We start from the raw sequence: 27,834 nt of genomic DNA, 5'->3' as shown, positions 1-27,834 counted from the left end.
GCAGTACTAATGTAACACTGCAAATGTCAAGGCAGCCCACATGGCATGCTCCTGCAACAGCTGCAGAACAGCTGTCCCAATCTGACCCCTCACTGATAAGTTGGATTTAACCATGGGAAAACAATTCAATCTGTAGCAGAGATGGGATCAAGGCTGAAAATCGAGATCCAGGTTTTGCTGGACCAGAAAGCCTTTTCTGGGGTTCAGCTACAGCTGATAGCCTTTTGCAAAAAGCTGAGTCTATCTGGACTTTGAACATACTGAAGTTGGTGAGGGTGCTCATCATTGTTAGGCAGCTAGTCACATACATAAATGTAGACACATATTCATATATTTGGATGTTCAGTAATTATACAGAAATATACTTAATACCCCCTATTTAGATAACTATCCTAACCCTGAAACTATTCTAAATTGATAGAGGGAAGAAAAAGGTCTTGTCATATAGTGCAAGTCACGTTGAACCAACTGACACAGTTCAAGCCAAGCCTCTTCTACACAGTGTTGTGCCTAACCCTGGGCTCCGAGCTGTACTCCCAGCATGAGAAAAAAATAAAAAAGAAGAAAAAAAATAAAAACTAAAACAAAAACAACAACCCCCAAACAAAAAAAAAATCCCTTCTAACATATCAGCACAGACAGAAATGAGGCTCTGAAAGTAGGACCACTATTGCAGCAATCTAACACTGGTTAGGACTGAAGCACTGAACACGAAAAAGAGTGTGTTCGATGCCGAGGTACACACCTCTTCCTCTGAACTGTCACTCAGGTCATTGGCAAGTGAGGCACTCAAGGAGGCCGCCTTGGGCTCCAGGTAGCAGAGGCACATAGCCAGAGGAAAGGAGAGAGTGAGGGCGTATGGCACTGAGAAAGAGGCAGAGAGCAGAAAGAAAAAAATGAAGAGGAAGCAAGGCACGAGGGAGGGGGAGCGGATGGGGAGGTAGTGCTGCACACTGGCAGGCAGGAGGTTGGTTTCGGAGAGGTTAGGGAGCGACAGGTAGCCATCATCATCCAGGAGGGAAGGAAATGACTCTGGAAGTTGCAAGGAGAAGGAAAACAGTGTTCCGCCTTTGCCGGCTTTTTGCTTGTAGCCAAAAGCCACGTCTTGCTCGGCGGAGCAAACTCGCCCCTTTCTGTCAGAGTCTGGCTCCGACTCGCTGTGTTTTGGAGCGCTCTCTTTGGGGGCCTCACAGCCTAAGGACTTTGTCCGAGTGCTCTCCTTGCATCTCCTGCGAAGCTTTGCTGAAGATACATGGGGGCCAGGCTGAGAGGATGGTGAGGAGTGGTGGGAGTCAGTGCCAAGCAAAGATGGCTGGTGACAGAGAAAGGGCAGCAAACAAGGCGCAAAAGCAAAAGGACAAAAAGAAAACTGTAATTAGTTAATTTTCTTCCGTGATGATAAATAATATATATTATATATTTAAAATTATAAACAGTATTTTAACACCACAGCTTTCCACTGAATTGAACGGTGCATGTTCCCATGCCACACACCACAGGTATTAGCGAAACACGCTTCCAGCTTACAAAAGGCAACTTCTTGATTCAACATTTGTCTAGTCCTCTGTAGCACAGGATTTACATAAAAGCCTCCATGGCCACATGGGGAGTTTCAGGTGTTGCCAATTTCCACTTACTGCAAGATTGGTTTCTGATAATAAAGCTTTCAAACAAGAAGTATATGGAGAGCAACAAAGAAGGAAACATATTTCTAATACCAGCACTACTTGTGACAGCATTCTTGCAGTCAGGAGGAGACTTGGCGGGGGCCAAACACTTCCCATCTATGCCTTGGACAACCTCAGCAGTAATAAGTAAAGCTCCAAGGACTTTAAATTCCTCAGTTGCAGTATATTGAAAAAAATCTAGGCCATAAACCAAATTGAAACACATTGTTTGGTGGGGGGAGCAGAAATCCATTCATCAATGCACCTGATGGAAAAAAAAACTGCTCAACAGATATCCCAGCAACTGGTTCCTCAGCATGGCTCCCATCACTGGCCCCTACTGGGCATCCCCAGAGCCCTGCCCTCACCTCTGCTCACTGTGAGCCCAAGCAGGCAGTGCTGGGGGCTCAGCGCCTCCCAGCCATGCACCCTGCCAGCCCCTCCATGCTGCCATCTCTTCAGCCGTACATTGAAAGAAGGGAGCTGAGACTTGAGGCTCAGCTGATCCCATAATCTCTCACTGGGGATCTGAAGGGGGGGCTGGCTAGAGAGAGGTCTTTGCCCCACACAGCCACATTTTCTCATAACCAAAATATAACCCTTTACCCATAGTGAAGAGGCAAAAGTGCCCCGGATGCTGTTCCTACAAGTTTTACCACAATGCCAAGAATACTGGCTACCAACAAGCAGGATTTGCTTTGATATGCCACTTGTAGGGCATTCAACTGGCCTTTCAGGTCATTTGAGGTCAAAAAATTGGTAGGAGGAGGGAGGTGATTCAGTGGAAATGGTGACTGTCATTTCACATGCTCCATGCAAGCAGAAAGCACTGCTCTTTAGAAGGACAAAAACCACGGTCATCACCAAAATGTATACCCAGTACATCACATCTGCCACAATGCTGATGGATCAGAGATGTTTTGGCCAAAATCCCCCAAGTGCATGTAGCTGAAGTGGCCCACTGGATCCATGACCAAACCCTAAGTGCCTAAGCAGCTGCATCCATACTACATCTCCCCAGGGAGCTATAACAGCCATTTCACTTTCACTCTAGGCTCCCAAAAGCAAAATTACGTAAAAGCCACAACAGCATCTGCCTCCAGTTCAAGCTGGTATTGAACTGGAGCCAAAAGCAGATCCAAGTTTTAGACACAGATTGCTACTAAGCCTGAACTCTACCAGGTATATTAATGGTAGGAATGCCAAGTAATTACATGGAAGAACCGCTTTTCTTCCTGTTTCATATTTCCCTTTCTCTCTTCTCTAGCAATTTATCAATTCAAGGAATCTGTATTCCCAAACTAAGCAATCAGAACCAAGCCTAGCTTCAAACCACTTACAAATATCTTTATGGGTTTAATGTAGTAAGATCAAGTCAAAACTTAATGCTCATGGACTCACAGGTTTTTTTGTGAGCTAAATACACACATAAATACAACTTCTCTTTACTCTAAAGACAAAAATCCAAAGTAAATGTGTTTTTTTCTAATTCAGACTATTCACTTGCTGACATCTCTACAGTGTTAATATTTAGAATAACTTCTGGTACTTCAATACACATGGATAAAACAAAGGCAAAATGTCTTAATGGAAAACAAACCTAAAACATTTATATGCCCTTAGAAGGGATTTGATTGTGAGCTTGTATTTCTTGAGACATTCTCTTTATGATGACAGACTAAACTGTAAGCAGGTCTATGTCGAAGCAGGACTGAGATCTCTGTAGGATTACACAACTGAAACTCTATCTATGATGGTTTAAAAAGAACTCATCTCTTGAGTGGGGGTAAAAATCAATCATTTGTGCATATATAAGTTCCATCAAATTAGTCTCCTAAAATATCTCTAAGTATTTCTATCCATATATAACGAATAGCTAGATGATCTTCAAAATGCAACTGATCCCTCCATTGACTTAAATTAACAAACACTTAGAACAGAACTAGCTTCTTTTGAATGTTTTCTATATATTTGATTTTCATCATTCTTTCTCCACGTGGAAACTAATGGAGTTTCAAGAAGACCCCAGTTAAATTTTGTAGAGATTATCTTTTAAATACAGAGATTTAAATTTTGTAGAGATTATGCTTTTAAATACAGCACAGACTTTCAAAAGAAAATCTTTCTCATTCGCAAATTTCAGTAACTCAATTTGTTTCTGGTTTTCAGTACCTTAACTGCAACTCTTTTTGAGGACTTGATCCTTTTGCTATGTAGCTCATTGTGGCCTTATATGATAAATACAGGTTTAACATTTGCATACTTGACAGTTCTGTGGACATAAATATATATCAAGGTTTTTCTTCCTAAAAGATGAGGGCAAACCTTACTTGTTTAGCAAGTGCATTCCACAAGTGCATTCCACAGTACACTTTCTAAATGCTACTCTACCGTATTCCTCTTCACTGTCAATCTCTATTTAGTATTTTTTCCATCCTTCTGTTTGGTTTACCCTGTTTTAATATCTCAGTAGATATTATGCACAACCATGTGTGTATGTGTGTCCTCTGTCCTCTATGTGGTGGTGGTGCTGGGATTGAAGTTGATGAGGGATGACTCCAATTTAACAATTGATAAGAGAACCATCAATAAAAAATGCTTTTTTTCAACAGAAACTTCAAACAAGGGAAGCAAATGCTTTTGTAAGCCAGAAAAAAAATTGCTTATAATACCAGATTCATATCCAGAAGTTAATAGAGAAAAAATGCCCACTGAAATTCATGCAAGGAAACAGTGTTATAAGAAGTATAAGAGGAATAGTTTAAAGCACAGAGCTACATACAAGAATACAGAACTATTTTGTTGCCAAAATAAAAAGCCAGGATGGCCATACTAAAGTCAAAATATGACCGAAAACCAGAAGAACAAACATGCACCGCCAGGCTACTTCCGGGCATTTCCTAAAGAGCTGTTGAATGCTGTGTGAAGAACATCATTCTGACTGTTAAACACATTTCAAAAAAAAAGTCCAAGGCAGGAACTAAACTTTACAATATCATATGAAAACTGAAAGGACTACAAAAACACTGATCCAAGACATGTATATACACATAGTATATTTCCTTTCACAGAACCAGTTTTATTTCCTCTTTCTCCCCCTTCCCTAAAAATTCTGTGTTTCTCCAAGCACTCTCAAGGCAGCCTTGTTTAATACAAAACCCAGAAAATTCTACCTTGGTGTCATGGCGTATTGCTGAAATCGGGGTGACTTCCTCTGCTCTCTTCTTTTTGCCCTCTTCATCATCTTTGTCCTCTTCTGTCTTTTTCTCTGGAGTCACAGTGGTTATCAAGTTGGTCTGAGAGATGCCCTTTGTTGTGGCGTACTGGCCAGTACCAACCTCTGCAGCAGACACAGAATCCTTCATGTACATTTCATGGTTTTCATTCACTGATGCTAAAAGCAAATATTTAAAGAGGGAAAATCTGAAATAGCTTTTGCTGAGAAGCTGCATAAAATTAAAAAAGCTGGTTTAGAAAAACATTTGAGATAACACTGAAAACACAACTATGTCATGGTACAGGAAACCAGAAGCATGTGCATACATTTAAATAAACTGTTTACTTGAAGCTCATAGCTTTTATATGCATATACATATATTATGGATGTGTATACACACATTACTGTAACTAATGTGTGCATTACACAGTTGTTAAATGTTAGCAAGCTGTTAAAATTAGCACTGTAGTAAAACACCACATAAAAAAAAAGCAATGCATTGCCACAGTTATCAGGCAAGAAACATAAGGAGAACCAGCTATGACATCAGCCATGGGGGTGGAAGAGATTTTTTTTTAAATCTGTCAGAATATAAAAATGCAGCTCAAATGCAGATTTAGTAACATGCTGCATTACACAAAATGACAGTATTGATATAGCACAGGCATAATACCTGAGAAAAAAGAATTGTGATCCTTGTATTAGTGAGTACTAAAGTCTGCCACTTAGGTGAGCACATTATCCTAAAAAATTCTGTGATGTGATGACATTCAGTTCAGCAGACCCAACCAGAATATTTTAGGAGTACTCAGTAATTAATCAGATTTAAATATATAAAAGTTATTTTGAAAGCAATAGTACCTTTACAGACGGAATGTAATCAAAACTGTAACATATGCCCAGACCCTGATCTTGACTATTGAGTAAATAATTTCTAAACCAATAGGATTATTCAAATTTATAAGCTCACTTGCATCTGTAACAAATGACAGAGTCTGATCACAATGTAAGCACAATGCAGAATGTTACAGACTCATCTGCATTATAGTAACAATGCTAGTGATGAGATCATAAGCATTGATTTAAAAAACCTCTTTCCCCTATTTGCACTTAGGCAAATTAACACCTTGCAGAGTCTAACAAATGCTAGGTAAAGTGTCTCAGGTATCTTGTCTCTTGGGATTAAGTTTAGGAGGCAGGAGAAAGCAAAGGGAGTAGAGGGAGACATCTTATTTAGATGTTACAAACAAAATAATGCAGAAGAATAATTTCTGCTTTGAAACACATGCACAGCATTCAGGTCACCAGTTGCTTGGTAACGAGAAAGAAGCACATCAGAATTAGAATATTCCAAAATAATCAATGACAAGCAGCACCTTTAGAGGGAGAGAAAAAGGCTTGTCACACGTACTTTTAAATCAAAGCTTCTCCCCATCCCCACCACCAACTATAGTCATTGCAATTTGTGATATTCTGCAAGAGAATTCACCTTTTTTTTTAATCTGTAATGAATCTGAGTTTAGTCTCAGTCTTTTTTTCCTACAAAAATAAAGTACAAAACTACAGCCTCTTTTTACTCAACAGCTGACAACAGTAACAGCATGATGGAAGTAGCTGATACTCTGAACTACACACTGATTTAAACAAAGTCAGCAGCAGAACCATGACCTCCATGAAGCAAGGATAAAGAGAGGAAGGATGTACTATTAACCTATGTATGTTACTCTCCATTTTATACCTTTGAAAATAATGTAGGAAAAAATTCTCTTAGTGCTCATTGGAGTAGGATATGAGGTAATTGGAATCAAGTGTTATTACTCAAGGGAAAAAAAAATTCTGGATTGTAACAACTTAAGTGAAAAACCTACACACAAGAAAATCTCAGCTCCAACCAAAATCCAAACAGTCACTCATGCAAACTCTGAAAAAGTGTTAAAGCCTGACATTCTCGGGCAGGCAGGTCCATCCTATCCTTCCCCAAATCAGGGAAGCAGATATGAGGCCAAGGACAGAGGCTCTGTGGAGAGTGGGCTCCATAGGACACCTTCCAGCCAAACACTTTGTAAGGACCACAGAGGTGCATTCAGCACAGAATTTCTCTGCATCCTCCTCCTCTACCCCTGCAGCAAACGTGCAGGTACTCACAGCCTCTACTCAGCAAAATCTCAAGGAGAGGAGATGACGAGCTTTACACCTAATCTAAAGCAGTGACCACTGTGATGATAATGTTTGATAAGGTCAGTTGAGAGGCCCTTACCCCCATCCAAGCTGCGAGACATGGTGTAACGTTTACTGGAGGAGCGCTCAAAGTAAGGGGCAGGACGGTCTATGAGGGCGCTGGCTCTTCTTGTCTGCGCCTGCGTCCGGCCGCTGTAGCGAAACTTGGAGCCCAATGTGAGGAACTTCTTTGGAGGTGCTTCTGGCAGCAGGAGCCTAAAACACACCAAGAAGTGCACCTGTTATTCCCCCTCCTCCAAAATCAGCCCACTGTTTCTGCAGAGGAGAGAAGACGACTGCTGAGTATCGCTCTCCATCGTAACCTGTGCCTCAGCGGTCTGTGGCTAAAAGGGAATCAAAGGATGCCCCTCATACAGCATGACAAAATCACTTAGCTAAAGCATTTGAAGATCTGAGTTCTTCCAAATGGGCAAGAATCACTCAGTTCCTACATGCTTGAAAATGAAATTTACTATTTTCTGATTACCAAAACTGAAAAGAAGGTGTTCCTTGTACCAGAGGCCCGACTGGGCTGAAATGCAGATGTATCTCTTAAAATTTAACATGGTGATGTTATGCTGAGGACAGGGCCAGAACTGATTTCCAGTGAATGACAGGCAGTATTCATTCACAGGGGTGTAGACATTTTTCAGGTTAGAGCTCTCCCACCCTCGGTAATTTGGACATGGCAGATGGCTGAAGAAGTCATTCTCCTGCTATGGAGTCTATGCTTCAGACATTTATTTTTCATTAAAAATCAGAAAATACCCCAAAAATGCACACTCATTTATCTTTGGATCTTTTGCTGCTAAGATTGCATTTCATATGAATGTACAGACAGCCTGAACCAACAGTTTTAAAATTCTTCAGTACTCCCAAACATTCCCCAGAGGGGGTTCTTAAACACTGGACACCCTTTCAAACTGTTGAAAATTTCACCTTTTGGGTTTCCTTTTTTAAGTATCTGTTTAGTGATGTTCTTAGCACAAACTAATTACAGCACTTATTTCACTATTCCACATTTTTCTCCAATCTTCCTAGAAGTCAAAAAAATAGCTGCAAAACTCCTTAGTAATCCAAAAATTACACCTATGGGTTGTGTATTCTGGGTGACCAAAAAAATCCATGACCTACTACTGTCTGTACTTTCATATATAATTAAAAAAAAATTCTTCTTTTTTAAACTCTTTCCCACATCCCCCAGCAATCTCCCATATAAGTTGCTCTCTCTATGCAAGCTTATATGCAGTAATGCAGCAGAGTCCTTCATCTCTTTAATTATAGCAGCTGATAATATCGTGGCACGGATAATGCAAAGTGATTAATTAGGACCATATGGTGATTTTAAGCACTATGTATGTGAAATAGTATGAATAATTTGGGTGCAACATCTCAAATTTTGAAAAAGCAAGTATGTTCCTTTATCTGCTCAGAGGTACCTCATGATCAAAAAGAAAATTTGATTTGAAGGGCTCAGTCTCTGCTGACAAAATCAGTATTTTCTGTCGCATTTTACATCACACCTTTAGGAAAAGAAATCCACATACCTGAAAAATGTATGGTGTTCAACACACACTTTCCACAAGCGCTTTGCAGCACGATGATTTGGCAACTTAAACCCAATAGTGCTTTCAAACTGCTCAAACTAGGTAGGAAAAAAGAATAAGTATGTTTTTGATGCTGTGCATCTATTTTTAGACAGTGTACACAGGTTCATCTCCATTTCCTCCATCTGTATCACCTCATTGCAAGGGCAAATGTATATGCTCATGTACATAACCACATATATCCATATTCTACAGAAAGAATTCTGGGAAAGAAGCTGTAAATGATAATCTATGGCAACCTTTGAGGATCATTTCTGGGGGGAAACACTAGTAATGAGCAAGAGATTTCTTATGGTGACAGTGATGTTTTATACCCTATAGTAACAAAGAGTTCAGTTAAGACTTGGGAGACTTCTGAGAAAACATCATTCAAGTGTTTTATCCTGTTGATTTAATTTCAGTAGTTATAACTACAGTGGGAAGCCTAGTAATAGCTGGAGGTGAGCAATAGTCCTTAGGGATTGATTTGGTCTCACACAGCCTTAGATTAAGGATATTTACAGAGAAAGTACTACTGTTAGTAAATCACATTGGTTAGAGTTAATTCATCTGAGAAGGATGAGGCAAGACAGGTAATTGAAAAGAGTTGCCCATAGATAAAAACAGACCTCTTTAGATTGTACTGCAAATTTATATATTTCAGATGCAGCAGCTGTGCCAGCTATATCTGCTGTAACATGTTGGTGGCTACATGCAGATAGCTGAGTAGGTAAAACAGAGTTGCTGTGATGGGGGAAAGGTAGACAGAAAGGCACTTGCAAGGAAGTCTGGATCCCTATGGGAGCTGACAGGGAAATAAGGCAGGAAATAAAATAATAAAGATGACGTGAGTTAGTGAATCACATTATCATCAAATGTAATTTGGACAGAGGCTGCATTGATTATGGAACTATGGAACTATTTTACACATGGAACTATGGCCTGGTCACAGGATACTGTATACCAAGACCAGCAGAGCTCAACAGGGTAGCCATGGTGCAGTGCTTCAGTGCAGGCATTGGGAATGCCAATGACTATTTGTTGGGTTCTTAAAATCAAATTCAAGGCTAGAAATTTGGTTAATAAAACTGTGTCTGCTGACGGGCAGGAGATGTAGGTCTGTGGATTTTGGTTTAAGACTCTAAAAAAGACTCAGGCTCAGGGGTAGGGAGCCCCAGCAAGTTTCCCAGATCAATTATGAAGTCAGTCCCAGAGACACTGGCTGCATTAAGGCAGAAAGGCCAGTCCTCATCTAAGTGATTTCTGTCCTGCTGTACAGCTCCACACTCTAAATGGATATGGGGATTTCATCTATCACAGGCCAATTATTGTACCAGCATTTAAAATGGAAATCCTCCTTTGCCTGTGATGATCCTGAATTTCTCAAGAGTTATCATCTTATAGTCCAGGTTGGATGGAGCTTAGGACAACCTGGTCTAGTGGATGGCATCCATGCCCACGGTGGGGGGGTTGGGACTAGATGATCATTAAGGTCCCTTCCAACCCAAACCCTTCCATGATATCCATGATTTCTGGGAGAGTGAATGCTCAGCCCTTGAGGTCGGTATTTGCTTTGCATCCGGCTGAGCCACGAGAGGGCACTCACTGTACGAGGTTTCACATCCCCTTCCCCAGAGCCAGAACAGGAGCTCCTGCGGGCCTGGAGGGCTAATGTGTGCAGTTACCCAAAATGCTGCAAATATACTGGTCTGATATGTTTATAAAGGTTGGTATGGCCTGTCTGCATCTCTTAGTGGCTGAGATAAATGCCAGTTGCATGTACAACATGAGGGAGGATAACAAGCTCTCCATGAATAAGCAATATGCTACTTAAATGCCCAAAGTATTCATGATATGGATGAGCTTTTTATGTGCAGATGGCCGTATTTATTCCTTACATTAGTTCATGGATGTAAACAGAAAAACACCAAAGTTGTTTTTTACCGGCATCTTAAAGAAAGTGTGTACCTAACCCTTCCTAGGAAAACCAGCATGAATTAGGAAATATAAATGGAGAGGAGTGTTAAAAGCTTATAAGACAAAATAAATCAACAAATCAGTAAAGACATATGTTTTCTCAAGAGGCTCATCCACTTAAGAGAACCAGGATGCCCTTACCTCCCCTGGTCGGATTTTGATGTAGAAGTTGTTCCTCTTGTAGGAAATTTTCAAAACCTTTGGCCAGGCAAATCTATTTATTCTGAGTCTGTCTCGATATATTAAGAGTCCACTTGCACAGACTCCTAGCATGATTTCCACTCCTTCAGAATCCTGGAATAGCAAGCAATGAACTTTGTTGAGTATTTCTATCCTTGCATCCTACAGTACTACAGATTCCTGTATCCTGTGTTTCTATCTGAGCTACGTCTTTTTAATGCATCAGCTGTAGTGACCTGATTTCTGAGCGTTACCCTCCTCACTGAATGCACTCATGCAAATAATAGTAAGGTTGGGCAGGGTGAAGGAAACTGAGGGTTTCCAATGTTTCCTTATATTTAACAAAGACTCCAAAAGGAGGAGGAAAATTTTAGATGTCATTAAAAGAAATACATCAATCATATAGCAAAGCTTTATTAGCATAATAAAAAAGTGTTATTAGCATAAATACCAGATTGAAAGTAAGTATGACAGCATAAAAATTTACTTCTCCTGGTATCACTCATCTCCATGACTAAGCCTTGTGAATCCTTTGATAAATTTTTCTTCTGTAGTTCGCTCACCTTTAGTAGGTGGCTTTAGAAAGTTTGCTAATTTCTTTAATACTTTTGCATCTTTGCTCAGTATTTTCACTTTGAAATGCCCAGTGGGCATAAAGTCAGGCATTTGGACCAGAAAGGATTCTTTTTTAAAAGTGTGTGACTGTGACTGTGCTATAACCTATATTTGCCAGGAGGCTGTAGCTCAGACACAAGAGCACTACACAAAAGATCTGTCCACAATCTTGTCAGAACATACCCATATATATTGTTTTTTTTAAGAAACAAATATAGATTTTTCTTTCCTTTAGAAGTCTTCAAATAGTCTAAAACCAATTTTCACTATCTTCTATCACTGTTTTTTCATTTAGCTAAAGTACTAGTACTGATAGAGAAAAGAAGAATCCCCTTCAAAGTACTGAGTTCTTCGTAAATTGTTTTTAAATAACCTAAAGTCACAAAAACCTGATTGCAGAAGCTATGGAGATGCTACCCTATGATAATCATGATAGGAATTCATAATTTTCCTCTAGTTTTCCCAACCAGCCATCTTTTAGGCACTTGGTGAAAATCTGATTACACTTCAAGACCAACACAATGGTTTGCATGGTCAGTCATGATGAAACAGCAATGGCACAGCTTGAAATGAAAAAAAAAGTTTTAAAATCACAACACAGAAATAGTGCCACGAAGTCACTCCAGTGTTAGAAAACACATCAATAGAGGACATATGTTCCAACAACGATGGTATCACCACTTAAAGATAGATTTTTTCTAAATACAGCTCATGTGTGGTATCACCATCAGGCACTACAGAAAAGACAAAGCTAATTTTTTTCAATGTACTTCAGTTTCCCTTTCCTAAGCAAAGAGCAATATCTAAATACACCGAACACATTCTGAAATAAAAAGTCTCACTGCAGTAATCACACCACCTGGTGAATGTCTGAAATGCAAGTGTGCTCATACATGGCATGTTTCTGCAGGTGCAAGGGACTTCTTTTTATACACTTTCTCAAAAATTGTTGAGAAATACCTTCTTCCCTTATCTCCATCTTCACCAAAAATCTAAGTTTATTCAAGACTTCTGTTACTTGTTGGTGTCAGAGACTGTTTTCCAATATGCTACTTCTAGTGTAAAATGAAACCGGAATAAAAGAATTGGGCTATTTTCAGGAGCCATGTGGTTACATGGGACAGGAACCTGTTAGCTGTAATGTCCGAGGCACATCCCTCTAGCTCTGCATACAGATGGGGTGGCCTTCCTCAGAATGGTGACAGCCCAGAGGACAAGTCTGTCTATTTGAACATATTTTTCATCACAGCCTTGCATTTGATAACTGAGAACTAGTTTTAATCTGAGCTAGTGAGTCCAACACTGAAGATATCGGCACAACCTTAATGAATTGACATTTACATAGAGACATTTGCTGTGGCATGACTTCCAAAAGACATGCACAGAGATACTTGTTCCCTAGCCTGACATCATCAAATCTCACTGACAGACTTAATTAAAACTAAACATGACTTCTTATGCAGAGTCTACTTTTCCCACCTTCAGTTCAGGTTTCAAGAAGACTGTGGGGTTCCTTAACCCACAGACAGGCACATCTTGGTTATCACTGCAGCTTTTTAAAATAAAGAGCATCAGTTTGGAGAGAGATTAGCTTTTCTACTTTTTCTACTTTTCTCTGAGTCTTTCAATATGAAAAAAAAAGAAGAGCAAACCAGGATACTAATACTTTTTCAGGAAAGAATAAATAAAATAGTTATCTTATAATATCCCATCTTAAAATTCACAGCTTTTCTACAATATTCTGAAAAAACACTTAGGCCTTAATGTTATGTTATGTAAAATTTTCAGTAACAAAGCCTGTTACTTTTTTAAAATAGTAATCCATTTAGTTACTGGTTTTTGGACTTCTTTGCATTGTGACATTTGCCAATCCATTTCTCTCTGCTCCAAATGTGCCTCAAGACAGTGTGTGTATCTGCAGGATACAGGGAAGGCAGTGGCATCCCTCCTGGTAGATGTTGCCCATTGAGCTGTACACAGATTCTTCATTTTCAGTGAAGGCAATTAACAGAACACAAAAGATTGCCTTGAATTCTGTAACACACATATACAGCTCCTATGAAATGCCCCAGGGACACGGTTGCAGGCTCTTTCAAAATCCAAGCTGCAAATTTATCTCAATTCTTGAAAGGAGCTGCTGCAGCAAAAAGCCAAGCTCACAATAACTTGACCTTTACAGAAAATGCGGTTCCCTCCACAGGGCAGGATTCTTTGGTTCCATATTCATTTGCCAAGGATGCTTGCTAACCTCAAAAATGTTAAAATCCATTAGTCTTACTCTGAAGAGTGAAGAAAACAATAGTAATTATTTATTTGGGAAAAAAACCTTAAAACCAAAAATTCGACAACCAATACAAAGCTAGTAAGTGACTCTCTCCAGCCACAGTACGAATGACCATGTTTTATTCATAACTTAGCCTGCTGATGATTAGAGAAACTACTTGATCATGGGAGAATGTTTCCAGGAGAATTACTGCCCTCCCTGTCAACCGCAACTACCACACTTCAGGAAAGAGACAAGCTGCTCTCTCCCCATTATCATCAATCTGATTAGTTTTCCAGCACAGCTAAATAATTGCTTAAAGTCCTTTGCAGCATAAAAATGATCTGCTATCCAGTTAACATAGCATGGTTGGCCTTACTAAACTGGAAAATGTAGCTGAATGAAAAGAAAATTCTCCACTCTCTGGACAGCTTCTAAAATTCTCCCTCATCAACTCATCCACTCAGTATTTTCCTCAAGGATAGCATTTGTTTAATCAACATGAAAGTTGATGTGCAACATCTTTGAATCTATAGGATAAATTATGTTATGGTTAAAAGATATATTTATGCTTATTTCATGAGTCACCTTTCCTCATGTTGACACATGATTCATCCCGGCCTCAAAAATACAAGAAAAAATAAATCAGGGAACCTATGCAGATCCAAGTACTATGCCACAGGAGAGTGGCATATGTCTTTCACTATGGCCAGTGAAAGAACCAAAGTACATACCTTGGCATGATGGAGATCTACTCCATACATTGATAGTTTTTTGGCATTCTCCAGGAAATGCATCTCAGCTTCTGCAGGTGTCATTCCCCTGTGAAACAGTAACCAGTTCTAGCATAAATGTTAAGGAAACAGAATCCAAAAGAAAGCCCAGCAGCTGGAAAACGTTTTCAGCCTGTCAGAACTATAGTTTTACCCCTTATGTAGCTGGGTACCTACCAGAGCCACAGCTCTAGTGCAGACCCTGTTAACTCACATGCTGCAAAGCTCTTCTCTATCCAAAGACATGCAGAGGAGTCTTGCCGGAAAAACCTTAAGTACACCACTGCAGAATTTAACATCTCCTGAAGCACCAAGATGGTACCTGAAGCAGGCTGGAGCTCACACTGATGCCCTGTGCTTACCTGTGGCTCTTGTGCAGCTCGATCACTTTGTCCTCCAGCTCTTTAGTGTGGTTGGGCGCGAAGCGGAACTCGCTGATGTAGTCGCTGCCGTACTCATCGGGGTCGTAGTCGCCGAGCTCCGACTGCACGGTGTAGGAGCCCAGCAGGGCCAGAGTGACGAAGGAGCAGGGCAGCCGGCCCGAAACGATGTCATCTCTCAGCTGCAGGCAGAGGTAGTACCTGCAAGGGAGCACCAAAGCAGCTCAGACAGGGCTCCTGCACCGCTGCCCCCAAAGAAGCACCGCCCGGGCACTGGAAAGAGGCCTCGGATCCAACAGGCATTTGCAGACAGCCAAGGCCAGAGATCTTCAGCCACTCACAAGGACAATGATAATTTTGTAAAACAATCCCAGAACTCCCAAAACCCCAAGCTCTTGCCTAATTTATCAGTAGGAACACCTAATTTATCTTTATACAGCAGCATGGAGATCTCTAAATAAAGTTATTACTTTGTTTAGTGAGCTAGATGAAGAAGTACCCATTAAACATACTAGATTTCTATCATAAATCACTTACATATAAAACTACCTGGTAATTCTTCCAGGAGAAAAAAATAATTAAATCTCTCATATAGTGTTCATTGAAGAATAGGAGAACACCAATTCTTTCAAAAAACATAAACTGTCTCTTTAGCAGCATGTTGTGTTTTCTCAAAAATACATTTAAACAGCAAGTGCTGTTAAAACCACAGAAAAATGCACTGGATGGTTTCACCAGATACATGAAAACAAAAAAAAAAGTGAAAAGCATTGATTTGGTGGCAAAGGCAGAACTCCCGTGGGAAATTTAGGAGTCTGAAGAGGAGTAAAGCAATCCTTTCCTTTGGAAGTCCTCTGTTCAATTGTGAACTCTTGGCACACTGTCTTCCTGCACAGTACCTTCCACAGGGGACCCTGATCAAGGCCAAAGGCTTCATGCTACCTTAAAAGCACCAACTAGTCCATAAAACACTGAAGGTTAAAAATATTCAAAGGTTACCAAATATTGCAACAGGCTGAGGAACAGTTTGCCGATGGCATAAAAACTCATCACATATGAAAACTTTTGTGCCTCCTTCCAAGGAGGAAATAAGGTGAAGTTTTGGTTTTTTTTGTTGTGGTTGCAATGTGAATACAAAACCAGAGTAGAGGTGTAGAGTGCAGAGCTGAGTGACTTGCAGAGGAGGGAGCAGCTATTAATTACCACCATATTCTCTATTCCATGCACACTGATCACTTACTTTGTCAAATGATACACAAAATTTGCATATGCGTGCTTATTCTCATCTATCCTGGCTTCAGCTGGGAAAGAGTTCATTTTTTCCCTAAGTAGCTGGTACAGTGCTTGCTCTGTTTTGGATTCAGTATGGTCACCAAACCACAGCATTATCTCACTTCTTTCATAGTCATGATTTTACTTACAGTAATAACTTGTTACTACTGGCCAAAATGGGCATCAGGCATCTTTGTGAATATTAAAATCAACTCAAATGAATTTACATACTGAAAAATCTGGGGATTAGGCCTAAACTACACAAAATACTTCATAACACAGAGGATAGACATTGTTCACATGATCTTTTTTGTCAAAGTATTGCGTATTTTCCATAAGCTCATATGAAAAACAGAGACAATTTAATATAAAACATTTATTTTTTTGTATAATTAGAGTGTAAGTGCTACCAGAAACAGCTTTTAAGCCACTTCTTAAAAGGTATTTAATGTTTAAAACACCTGGTAATGTCCTCAGATAGCTGGGCAGGGTCTGGAGGGTAGAATTTCACATTAAATGCAAACTGCCAAGCACCACCTGGAAAAAAACATAGATTGACTGAAAGTACACTGCAAATGCAAACAGAGATGTTCATGCTACTCAATCAACAGCAAACTTAAAAATATCCCAGACAAGCAATTATTAAGAACAGGTTTTAGAATATTTTTCCCATACATTGTACTGAAGATACTGTATTAGATCAGATTTTACAGCTCTTTTCTTATTTAGCAGGATTTTCACTGAAGTGAGGACTCTGAGTGAGCAGTAATTTATTACTAATACTAAAAAAACCTCTCAGTCTGAGAACTAGTTTTATTGAAAGTAAGCACCACACAGTCTGTACAAGTTTTAAAAACCAATAACCCAAAGCACAGAGACCACAAGGCAGAGTAAGAATGGGCTCTGGAGTAGGGTGATGTGCTGAGGTCTAGCTGCCCAAATCAGCTCACAGCATCCTCTCAGAGTGCTGCCTCAGCACATAGCTCCTTTCTTCAGCAGACATAAATTATTGTGCAGACAAAACTGCAAGGACAAACAGAGAGTATGACTGCAAAAGTACATAGCACTGGGGAATTCTTATTTAATTTTATTTCACTAAATTTAGTTGACCCACAGGATGGATACTGGTTTGTATCTCGGCAAAATTATTTCTGGAGTGTTAGCTTTAAATGTTGTTAAAAAAAATAATATCAAGATTTAAAAATAGAGTTGAGCGTAGTAGGTAAATTTAGAAGCTGTTCTGAAAAAAAGGGTTAGGTTACACTAGCACATGACTTGAATGCAAATGAAAAGCAATAACAAAACCCCAAACCACACTGTTCTTACAAGCAACAAGGAAATTTTATCCCATGGGAGGTCCCATCCACTTTGGTTATCCACACATCTAATCTCAGATGTTCAAGGCCAGGCTGGATGGGGCTTTGAGCAGCCTGGTTTAGTGGGAGGTGTCCATGCCCATGGCAGGGGTTGAAATTAGGTGATCTTTAAGGTCCCATCCAATCCAAACAATTCAATGATTCTATGAATATGCAAGAAGAGTTTTTATGTTAACCATCAGGAGTTCAGCTCTTGGCAAGATTTTTGGAGTCTAGGAACTTTTCCATTTTCTTGGAAAGACAGTGAAAGGAAGATTTGGCTGGAAGCGAGGATGGGGCATGGTCCCAGCAGAGAGTAGACCATCCCCAAGGTGGGAATGCAGCCAGAGGCGACACCTGGTTCCACAACAGATGGAAGGGACCATGGCCTGTAAATCTATTTCTTGGCACACAAAATAAATCAAACCTATGATAAAGCCTATCATAATAGCACAGATGGTTAAGCAGTCTTCATCCCATATTTACAGGGTTGGAATAAAACCTAACACTGTGCAAGTTAGTGGGTTATAACTAATGGGATGTGAACCATTCTCAACCACTGGGATGAAGTCCCAGCAGTGTGGTCTGCACGTTGTACAACTCAGCCAGTTTAGCAGGAGTATATATATGCTTTGGAAAGTATTATGGGTAACAGCACTACTTTTCCACTGTTGGCCTGTTCCAAACTTCTGGGATGAATTGTAGAGAGAAAGTAAATTATTACTGTAATTTTCTGCAAACACAACTGTCCACTGCCTCAAGTGCAGGATGAGACTCTTCTGCCCTGCTTAATCTCCCACTGTCACAACCTTTCATTGTCTATTTAGTGGCTTGGGTACATATTAAATGCATTTCAAATATGTGGTGGAGAGCTGAGCTGCTTTACTTTTATTTACCATCTGTGTAAACTGACTCATTGTGGTCTAAAGCACCTTCCTCTCCAGATCCATTCCTTCATGAGACTTAAAAAAGGCACATCTGCATTACTTGTTTTGCAGATCACTTACTTGTAATGAAAATAATACTGGAGGAAAGGGGAAGTTGTTCATAGTAAGTGGGGAAATTTTCCCACCACTGTAAATTAACCCTTTTAATCTTGGAAAGGGAAGGGATTTCTTTGCCAGGCTTTACCCAATTAATGTGAACTACCAGATACATTTGTTTGTGGAAGCAAAAGTGTTAGAAGAGGTCATTTACAAAATGTGCAAAGAAAAAAATATTACTGGGGCTTTTCTGCCCACAGAAGTCATACACATAGACATTTTGTAAATTTTTAAAAGTGAGGGGAAGTAAAAAAATGCAAGTCAAGTTTTGAACCCCACAGTCTCAGAAGGTTTTCCTTTGAGCAGTTTTTGAATTTCCAATACATGAAGCCCCAAAGTGAAATAGAAATATAGATTTAGAATATAGATTTTTGCTTTTAGTAGAAACTTATACTAAAGTTTCTACTAGTTATAACAACTGAGCTTTTTAAAAGATTAATTTGAATTAGAAAATTCATGGTCATTTTTGGAAGAGAGATCAATCTTCTGAAATGAAGAAAGAAAAGATATTTTAGATAGAGTAATATTTTGCGTCAGTGAATTATTTCAGTATGGGGCATGAAGAGTGCTTCTGTATATGATATAAATATCAGTAATGCAAGAAATAATTCAAATACATGGCCTAGTCCCTAAGGTTACATTGCTTAATGTCAAACTTCAGGATTTTGCATCACTGCAAATGTCAAGTTGTTTTCAGCAGCACAAGTTCACGTGTTACGAGCATCAGTAATGCTCCACCATCATCCTAGCATAAAAAAATCTAAAGGATGTACATAATTCCTTTGCTAAAGACTGGGGACAGGATACAAGAGATGACTGGAAATACGTTTTGTCCCCACGGGGAGACACGTAGAAGGGGCAATGATAACAAACTTACTTCGGATCTGCTTCTTGATTTCCTTGGCAGGGTCCAACCAATTCTGCAAAGAAAATGTTTCCTTTTTTCAATTTGAATTAGAAAACACAATAAACGTTATTTTTAAAACAGTGCTATGAGTCAAAGCTAGAACATGTGAAGCTCTGCCACTCCTTTCTCCTTGGAGTAGCAGTAGGCAGGGCTAACACTAACTTTCAAGATGTGGTCCTGGGTAGAAACAAGATTTTTATTAACCTTCACAGACTTTGAGGGCCTGAATGATTTGAAATAAAGAATAAAAAATAGGAATTGGTAAAATGAGCCCACAGAGATCTTTTTGCAGAGTATCTTCAGGGAAAACTGAATTTCTGCAAGCTTGTTATAAAGAGGTGTTCTTGACTGATTTTTTCCCCCTCCAATCCTGGAAAGGAGGAAAAGACTTGGCAGACGATAAGCAAGTGCAGAGTAGGGATGTTTGCAATGCAGCATGGGCATGAGGGGCTCTCCAGGGAAAATAAGAGGCAGAACCACAGCACCTCTGCCCCCATCCACACCATGCAGAGCCCCATGACTATGCAAGACAAAACCCCTGCTGAGGAGGTGGAGAATTATCCCAGTGATGTGCTAGTACTCCAGAGATTCCAAGAAGCAGATGAAATCCCTCTGGAGGAGGCACACAGCAGCTTGGGGTCTCAGTGCCTCTGATGTCTTGACCTCTAAGAGAATCAAATTAATATTTAAAATGCGTCAGAGCCCAGAACAAAAAGTTCGCTTTCCCCAGGAAAGTTCCACTTTCTCCAAAGAAAGATAAACAAATGTATCAGAGAGACAATAAAACACTAAAGAAATACCAAACAAGCAGAACACAACAATCCCTCCCCAACAAAAACAACCAGTTTGCAGCTGTCCAAACCTGCTCTGTGGTGCAAAACCTGAGCCTGAAGATCTCCAGCTATTGCTGAGCACAAAAGCACATTATGCACCAAGAAATTAAAGACACATTAGGGTTTCTGTTTACAAAGATGACATGGGATGTGGGCACATATGTTGTCTGGCTGAAAGTTATGTGCCAGAGGACGGTGATGAATTGCTAAGTACTTTGACATTAAAAATATGCATGTTATTGATCAATAAAAGGGGTGGCAGGCAGTTGTTCTTTTAACTGTTCAGCTCTGTAAAGTAACCGGTGACCTATAAATATTTAGTGCTTCTAAACCATGTGCTAATAATGAATCCATGCTTCTCTTTCCCATAGGAAAGCATAACTATCTGAAAATGCACTTAGATTTCTGCCTAGCTTTTCTCAAAACTCAAAACTAAGCACATGCTAGGGCATTATCTTGTGCTGGCAAGTATCAAGTATCTGCTTAAGTGATTTTCTGAATTAGAAACAAAGAAGTCTGTAAAGAAAGTGGGAAAAGTAAACAAAAAGACTGATTTATTTAATATCATAAATATTTGAAACAAAAGGAAGCCTAGAAAACACAACTGTTGCTCCCACAAGACATAAACAGCGAAAAAAGTAGTAGAAGCTCCAGCTCCATCATGGAAGACCTTTCAGGCCACACAAAGCACAAAATACCCTCAGCTGAGCTCTGCTGAGCTACTGTGCATACTGCTAAGAAGTTTTGTATTGGTTTCTGTCAAAATATTTATTTTAAAATGCCAAAATAGCACAACATATTTTAAATTATCCTTTGATACTCTCTCTTTTATGGTACCATGTCCCAAACACCTTCACATTAGATCATCTTCAACACTTGTAATACACAGCTTGTTTCATATGGAAGTTGGAATGCAGGACAGCAGAATGTGATTCACTGTTGCTACCAAGTGCTTCTGAAGACTAATGTCCTTAGTCAAATCAACAATAATGCTAAGATAAAGTCAAGGCTTAAAGCCTTCCCTTATCTTGGCAGTTAGCAGGAAGAGTCAGACATCTCCTGCCTATTTGTGTCTCAATCACTATTATTAAGCCATATTTTAGTATTATGTGTTTTGCAGTGTATCTATAAGTGTAAATCTGACTTTCATCTTGACAGTAAAGGAATAAATCATACTAGAAAGAGCATCAGCTATATGAGTAATATTTTCTATGTCATAAATTGCCGAAAGAGAGGGAACCCAGGGAAGCACAGGAGATGATCTTGAGGAGTAGAGTCACAAAAAACCAATTGATCAAACTGTGTATATGGAACTTGGCAAGGAAGATAAAAACAACTTCTGGATTGTTTGCAGCTGTCTGGGGAGTGTCTCAGGGAATTCTGATGTTCACATGCCAAAGGCCACCTGCATTTTTGTGGGTTACCTTTTGGTTTTCTGTGTCTCTGTATGTTAGCCCAAAGTAGTCTTTTTCCAAAAGGTTCAGATGCTCACACACTTTATCAAATAGCACTTGACCTCTGGAACGTTTCTGTGGGAAATAACAAAAAACACATAAAAAGACACTTAAGTTTGAAAAATAAAGTAATATAAGCATTAAAATAACACCTTTTCTGTCGAACCAGTAACCTCAAAATGATTCAAATCAATGCATCTATCCTTCCAACCTATTGACCTGGAGCTTCATAATATTCTGCTGAATGGGGCAAATCCTCTTTTCCTAAAACCTCAAGTCTTGCAGAGTTAGAAATAAGTCATATATGTCATGTTTCAACTTCCAGTAGGAAAATCTCTTCTGTCTTTCAGAAACTCCAGCTTCAAGAGCATGATGAGGTCACACCTTTGCAAACCGAAGCAATTCTTTGTGTGCAAGTAGCAACAAATAGCAGTACAAAATATTCCTGGTCATGGATTATCAGAGTTGTGACTGGGGGGGGCAATCCACTGGAAGAAAAACCAAACATGGACATACTTTTTGCTTTGGTAACAATGTGGACTGATTTCCAAACCCATTTTTGTCTAATACACAGGGAAATGTGATTATGCCATCTGTGGAAATCATGGGAGGAGCCTAGTATCTGACTGGGAATGCAGCTGGGTAAAATCAGCTTTCCAGTGCCCCAGTAACCTTCTTTACGGCTGCCATGTCAGATGAGAAGACCTCTCACTGTCAGCATCTAGAGCCCTTAGCAGAAGCTTTGTACTATCTATCACACTGGACAGTAAAAATTCAGGTCATCCTGTTTCTCAGCGTTGTATGTGAAATTGAGAAAATAACCCTCCAGAAAACCAAACAGACAGAAACATCCTCTTTATAACCTACACATGCCAACTTTGATATGCATTAACTACGATAAACAATTCAAAATTATTTGGTCCATATTTATCGCTGTGTTTCATCACTGCCTGCTTCCCAAAGTGCAACTCAGCTAAAGGAAAAATCTCCCCACTTTATTCTGACCACACGCATACATAAATATTTTAGTTGATGTCAGCACAGCATTTTCTTTATCTGTAGCATACACATGGCTAGAAGCAGACTGGAAACACCCTACTTGCTTCAAAGACAATGCAGGCAGTTGACAAAAAAGAGGAGAGAATGCCACCTCCAAATTTACATGCATCTGCCAACAGAGCTGCACCCAGACTGCAGTTCCAGCCCAGCAGCCTTGGCTGGGAGAGGGCAGTTCAAAATCCAAGCTCACACAGCTATGCCAACAAACCCATGGAGCCCAATGCTGGCCTTAAACTATTTTAGAAGTCCTAAGCAAGCCAAGAGAAAAAAAAAGAAAGAACTGAGGGTTGCTGCCTAACACCCAGTGAAAACATCACAAGAGATGATGAAGGGAGTTGTGCAGCATAATCTAATTTGTGTTAAATTTGGTATTTTTACTGGCATTCAAATGGTATATTGGAAAGGACAGTGGAAAACATCCTTTACATTTTATCAATGGAGAAACTGAAGCGTGGCCTAAAAAATGTTCTCCAGCTGAGGAAGGAAAACCAGGCCCAGAAGTGCATTACAAGTGTATTCCTCTAACTTCATTTACTGTGCCTTCCAGCATTATTTGAGCAAAGAGCTCTAAGGCCTTGTTCTGTGTGTCACATGCTTTCCACGCTGTAAGTAGGAAGCATAAATATGCCCCAGCTCCTTTATAGTGTCGAAACAAATGTTTAGTTAATTCTTCACGCCCTGAACTTGAAAGTAGGTAACAAGAGGTTGCTGGTTTTATACTTGGTGCTCTCTGTAGAGGAAGAAGCAGATAAAAAAGATCTTAATACTAGTGTGTGGAGAGGAAGCAACTCAGAATCTTCAAGCCAAAATGGTCACATTTCTGCTGTAAGCAAGCAATGCAGCATTTTGACAAATTTCTTGCTCTTCTACTTGTTAACAAACTAAGTACTTGTACTGAATTGGGAAAAACAAGCAGGTTAGCTCTAGAGGACACCAGTTCTGAAAAACACTGGTCTGCACCAGTGCACCATTTATATGTATTCGAACTGTGGCACTTCAGTGCTCTCTTAATTTTAAGAGTCACTCAAGGCCAGCACAGGAGCTGTTTTATGTGGCCAATCCATAGCTACAGAGATCTACACAGACGTCTGTTTTGAGAAATAGTAGCGAGCAGCTGCAAGGTATGATGTTTTAACAGGGAATTACAGGAAACAGCTGTGCAGGACTGTGCTGTAATAAAAACCAAATGCCCAGAAAACCCCCAGTACTCAGTATTTCTTGTTTGGCTACACACTTCAAGTGAGAGTATCTATGGCAATCTGGAACAATTTTCTTGGCAATCTAACCTCCTCTTCCTCCTCCTGTACGAAGATGCCCAAGTTGTACATAAGTCATTTTCCACAAAATTCCTGCTGCATCAGGATGGGGGAAATCCTGCTGGTGGTGCAAGAGGACATGAGAAATCAAAATGTAACTAACAGCCCCTCCTGGCCAGTGTCTTCTCTTCACCATCACAAGGTAAGAACTGGTGATGGTTGAGGGAAAGCCTGACCAAGATCACTTCTCCTCCTACAGAAACAGCCATTAGTGTCCAAACACTCACACTGAGTGTTGGATGAACCTCACATCATAGCCTCACCACTGCCCCTCACCCTGCCTGTTCCCAGGTCAGAGATGACCTGTGGGAGAAGGATTTAGAGGACTCTGAGGGAGTTTGAGCAGCCTAAAATGGAGTCACCCCTGCTGTTCTCCTAATGCAAGAGAAATCCTCATGCATGCTCCTACACATAGGCAGCAGTGCCACTTTGTAACCATGTGTTGTGAGCAGGCACAGTGTTTCTGAAGCATCATTGCACAGAAACAAAGTGAAGGAAAGCTGTTGCATAAATTCATGGGAAATGAGGAGGTTCAATTAGAAATATATAATTAAATCAATTGAACAGACCTGTTTTGCCCTTGTTATTTGTTTTTATTTTACTGCATGCCCAAAAAACCCTGCCATAAAAGGCAAGGATATCATTGCTTTGGCAGGGAGAGAATGGGAGGGGAAGAGAAAGGTCAACTTACAAAATCATACAGCTCCTCAATTCATCTTAAACTTTCCTTTTCCATTATGTTGGAGTGACAAGTCTAAGATGATGAAAGATTGACAGTCTGCTGGTTACTGTGGATCACAACTTGATGCCAAAAATGCCAATCAATTCCCAGCAGTCCAAAAACATGGATCAAAAAATAAATAAAAAAAAGAAGACTTTGTGCTATAAAATACTGACTTTGTAAATGAAAAAAAATTCTGAAAGGTAAATCTGGCAAGAGCATCCACTAGAAATATTGTTAGATATTTTTCAGGCATGAATGGGATGAAAGGAAATGTGGAGACGTGATAAAAGACACTTTGCTTAAGCTCCGGGAAATCAAGTAAACAGAAGGGATACAACACACAGATTAAATGGTATAAATGAACACAAAGGTCTGGGAGCAGAAATGTTATGTTTTTTCACAGCCTCATCCCTGCAGGTCTATAAAGGCCAGGGCTCTCTCTTGAAGCTGGAATGGGAATAAACAGCCTCCTGGTGAAGTTCCCAGTGAAAGGAGCCAGCAGCAGCAAACTTGGCAAGCCAGTGCCTGCCAGCAATTCTCACACGTAAGGAGAAGCAGCCTCTCTTCTCACCAGCTTCTCCTCAGTTTTGATGCTAAGTTTCTCCTTCCTTAGGATGCTGAAGGGCACTAAAGGCTCTCTTGTCCCCTAGTGGGCTTCTGCACCATGCTCAAATCTTCCCACATCATCTTCTTCAGCCCATATCCCTCCATCATACCCCCATCACCTTACAAGATCACCAGACCAAGACTGTGTGAACACAGAGTGAAGAGCTCAAAACTTCAAGTACTTCCACCTTTGCTCTGCCTCGATAACAAGATTAATATCAAGTCAATTATTCTCATTGGCAAAAATTTAGCTACAACTTTCAGTATTTCTTAATGCAGAACAATAATAAGAAAGTTTTCCTTTATTATGATTAAACCCATAAGCTGTAAAGTACCTATAATAAGCAAACATTATCAAAATGACAAAATGCGAGTGTTTGTTATCACTTCAGCCACAACTATGTGCTGTATGATGGCTGAGGCTGGAGGGCACCTCTGGAGATTGCCTAGTCCATCCTCCCTTCTCCAGAAGTACCAACTAAAGCAGATTTGTCACGATTGTGCCCTGGTTTTGAATACCTCCATGGATGGAGACTCCACAGCCTGTGGGGGCCACCCTCATGTGATTTTTTTTTCTTCTGTTTAAATGGAAATTCCTGTCTTTCACTTTGTGCCCCTTGTCTCCTGTTGTAGCAAATGTGTACCCCCAATCACATTCTGGCTCTGTCTTCTTCACTCCTCCCATCAGATATTGATACACATTGCTAAGATCCCCCTGAGCCTTCTTTCCTCCAGGCTGAAAAGTTCAGCTCTCAGCCTTTCCTTGGAAAAGACATACTCCAGGGCCTTCCTCATATCTGTGCCCTTTGCTGAACTCTGCCCAGTATGTTCATGTTTCCCATGTACTGGGAAATGCAGAATCAGACTCAGTACTTCAAGACTGAGAAAAGGGAAAGGATAATCTCCCTCAGCCTGCTGGTAACACTGCCCAGGATGGTACTGACCTTCTGTGCTGCCAGGGAACATCACTGACTACTGTTCACCTTTTTGCCCATCAGGACCCTTGAGTAATAAAAAGCTCTGTATTGTGCCAACCCAGCTCCCAAACCCATATGTTATTGTACTGTGTTAAGCCACAAGGAAAATTACATCGAAAATGAGCAACCAGCAACTTAATACAAAGATATGATGCCAACTTCCTTGTCCTACAGGCGGTAGTACGACTCCAGAAAATTCCTTTGGGAGTCAGTAAAATATAGGAAAGAGATCAGGAAGATTTCAAATGTTATGTGCTGGATTGTGCATCCCAAGCTGGAAGCCAGTTGTGCCAGAAGAAAATTTATCAGCATTCAGATCTGCCACCTCCAAGAGGCAAATTTTATTTCTGTGAAAGGCAGTAGGCTTGGCTGCCCCATGCCAGGAGGCACCTCCTCTCCAAAAGGTCTTCAAGCTGCTGTGGCTCTTGGTTTGGCAAACCTGTCCTATCCCTGAAACAATCATTTGCAGTCTTTCTGCAGGCCATTTTGGCACCTACCCTGATAATGCAGCCTGAGCCTCTTCTGTTGCCCCTCACCCTGAATGACCCACTTTCACTTGTTGGGTAACCTCCAGCCTACAGGACCAGCCACCTTTCCTAGCTCTATGCCAGCTAGAGCTGTCCATGCTGAGGACCTGTCAGTACTCAGGCTTCTTTCAGACAGAATCCAGCCCTCTGTCTGACAGATTTCTCACTGGAGGGGCAATGCCATTCTGGGATTGGTAGCTCAACATGGCTGAGGAGCCTCTGCTCTCAGAGGGTTTCAAGACATTGGCCAGGCAATGCCACAGCTGGCCTGACCACACCTGCCCTGCTCCCTGCCCTGCTCATGTCAGGGGTCTCTCTCCAGTCCCTTTGAACCATCACAGCCATGATACTGGGATCCCTGTGCACCTCCCCAGGTGCCAAGGGCTTCAGTGTCTGATTACAGGACAGAGTGTTGGTCTACTCTCAAGGCTCTATTTTTGCTCACTAGCAGATTACCCTCCTCTCACTGAGAGGGAAACAGGATGAGGAGCTGATGAGCAGCAAGCAGCCCTCTTTGCTTCCTAGAAATGAAAACTATTGCAGCCTCCAAAGTGACGCACTTTGGGGCGGTTCTGCTTTGGCATTCAATGCTGCAGTCTCATGTGGGTGCAGAACGCTGAGCAAGGGCTGCTTGCAGCATGGAATCAATTACAAGGGATCACATTCAGACCAAATTTTGCAGAGCTAGGGAAAACACAAAGTGAGAACAGAGTTCTACAGCCAGACATCTATAACAGGATCAATTTTTGCCACTAATAACCATCAACTCCACTGCACAGTAACCACAAGGTCAGGACAGCCCGATGAACTGAAACTCCACTTCCTTTTCTGATCAGTCAAGGAGCACAGCAAGATGAAAATGTATCACAGCTGTGGACCTGGATTT

General features: G+C 40.5%; 1 protein-coding gene across 18 annotated transcripts in view; it reads right to left on the bottom strand.

Moving 5' to 3' along the window:
* Window positions 1–27,834, bottom strand: part of EPB41L3 (erythrocyte membrane protein band 4.1 like 3) — a 97,142-nt gene that overhangs the window by 19,991 nt on the left and 49,317 nt on the right. For 6 of the 18 annotated variants that reach the window (XM_036406729.2, XM_036406721.2, XM_036406725.2 and 3 more), the window contains exons 4-13: window positions 21,710–21,814; window positions 19,423–19,465; window positions 16,609–16,684; window positions 14,858–15,076; window positions 14,457–14,544; window positions 10,806–10,958; window positions 8,649–8,746; window positions 7,142–7,317; window positions 4,841–5,061; window positions 746–1,312 (exon numbers count right to left, since the gene is read on the bottom strand). In XM_036406729.2, coding sequence (XP_036262622.1) covers window positions 746–1,312; window positions 4,841–5,061; window positions 7,142–7,317; window positions 8,649–8,746; window positions 10,806–10,958; window positions 14,457–14,544; window positions 14,858–15,076; window positions 16,609–16,684; window positions 19,423–19,465; window positions 21,710–21,814 — 1,746 coding nt within the window. The remainder of the gene's footprint in view (window positions 1–745; window positions 1,313–4,840; window positions 5,062–7,141; window positions 7,318–8,648; window positions 8,747–10,805; window positions 10,959–14,456; window positions 14,545–14,857; window positions 15,077–16,608; window positions 16,685–19,422; window positions 19,466–21,709; window positions 21,815–27,834) is intronic. The other 12 variants (XM_036406738.2, XM_036406730.2, XM_036406732.2 and 9 more) reach the window with 3 other exon arrangements.

Source organism: Molothrus ater, chromosome 1 (assembly GCF_012460135.2).
Source record: "Molothrus ater isolate BHLD 08-10-18 breed brown headed cowbird chromosome 1, BPBGC_Mater_1.1, whole genome shotgun sequence".
NCBI lineage: Eukaryota > Metazoa > Chordata > Aves > Passeriformes > Icteridae > Molothrus > Molothrus ater.
Note: the sequence above shows the minus strand (reverse complement) of the source record. Positions and strands in the feature narration are given on the sequence as shown.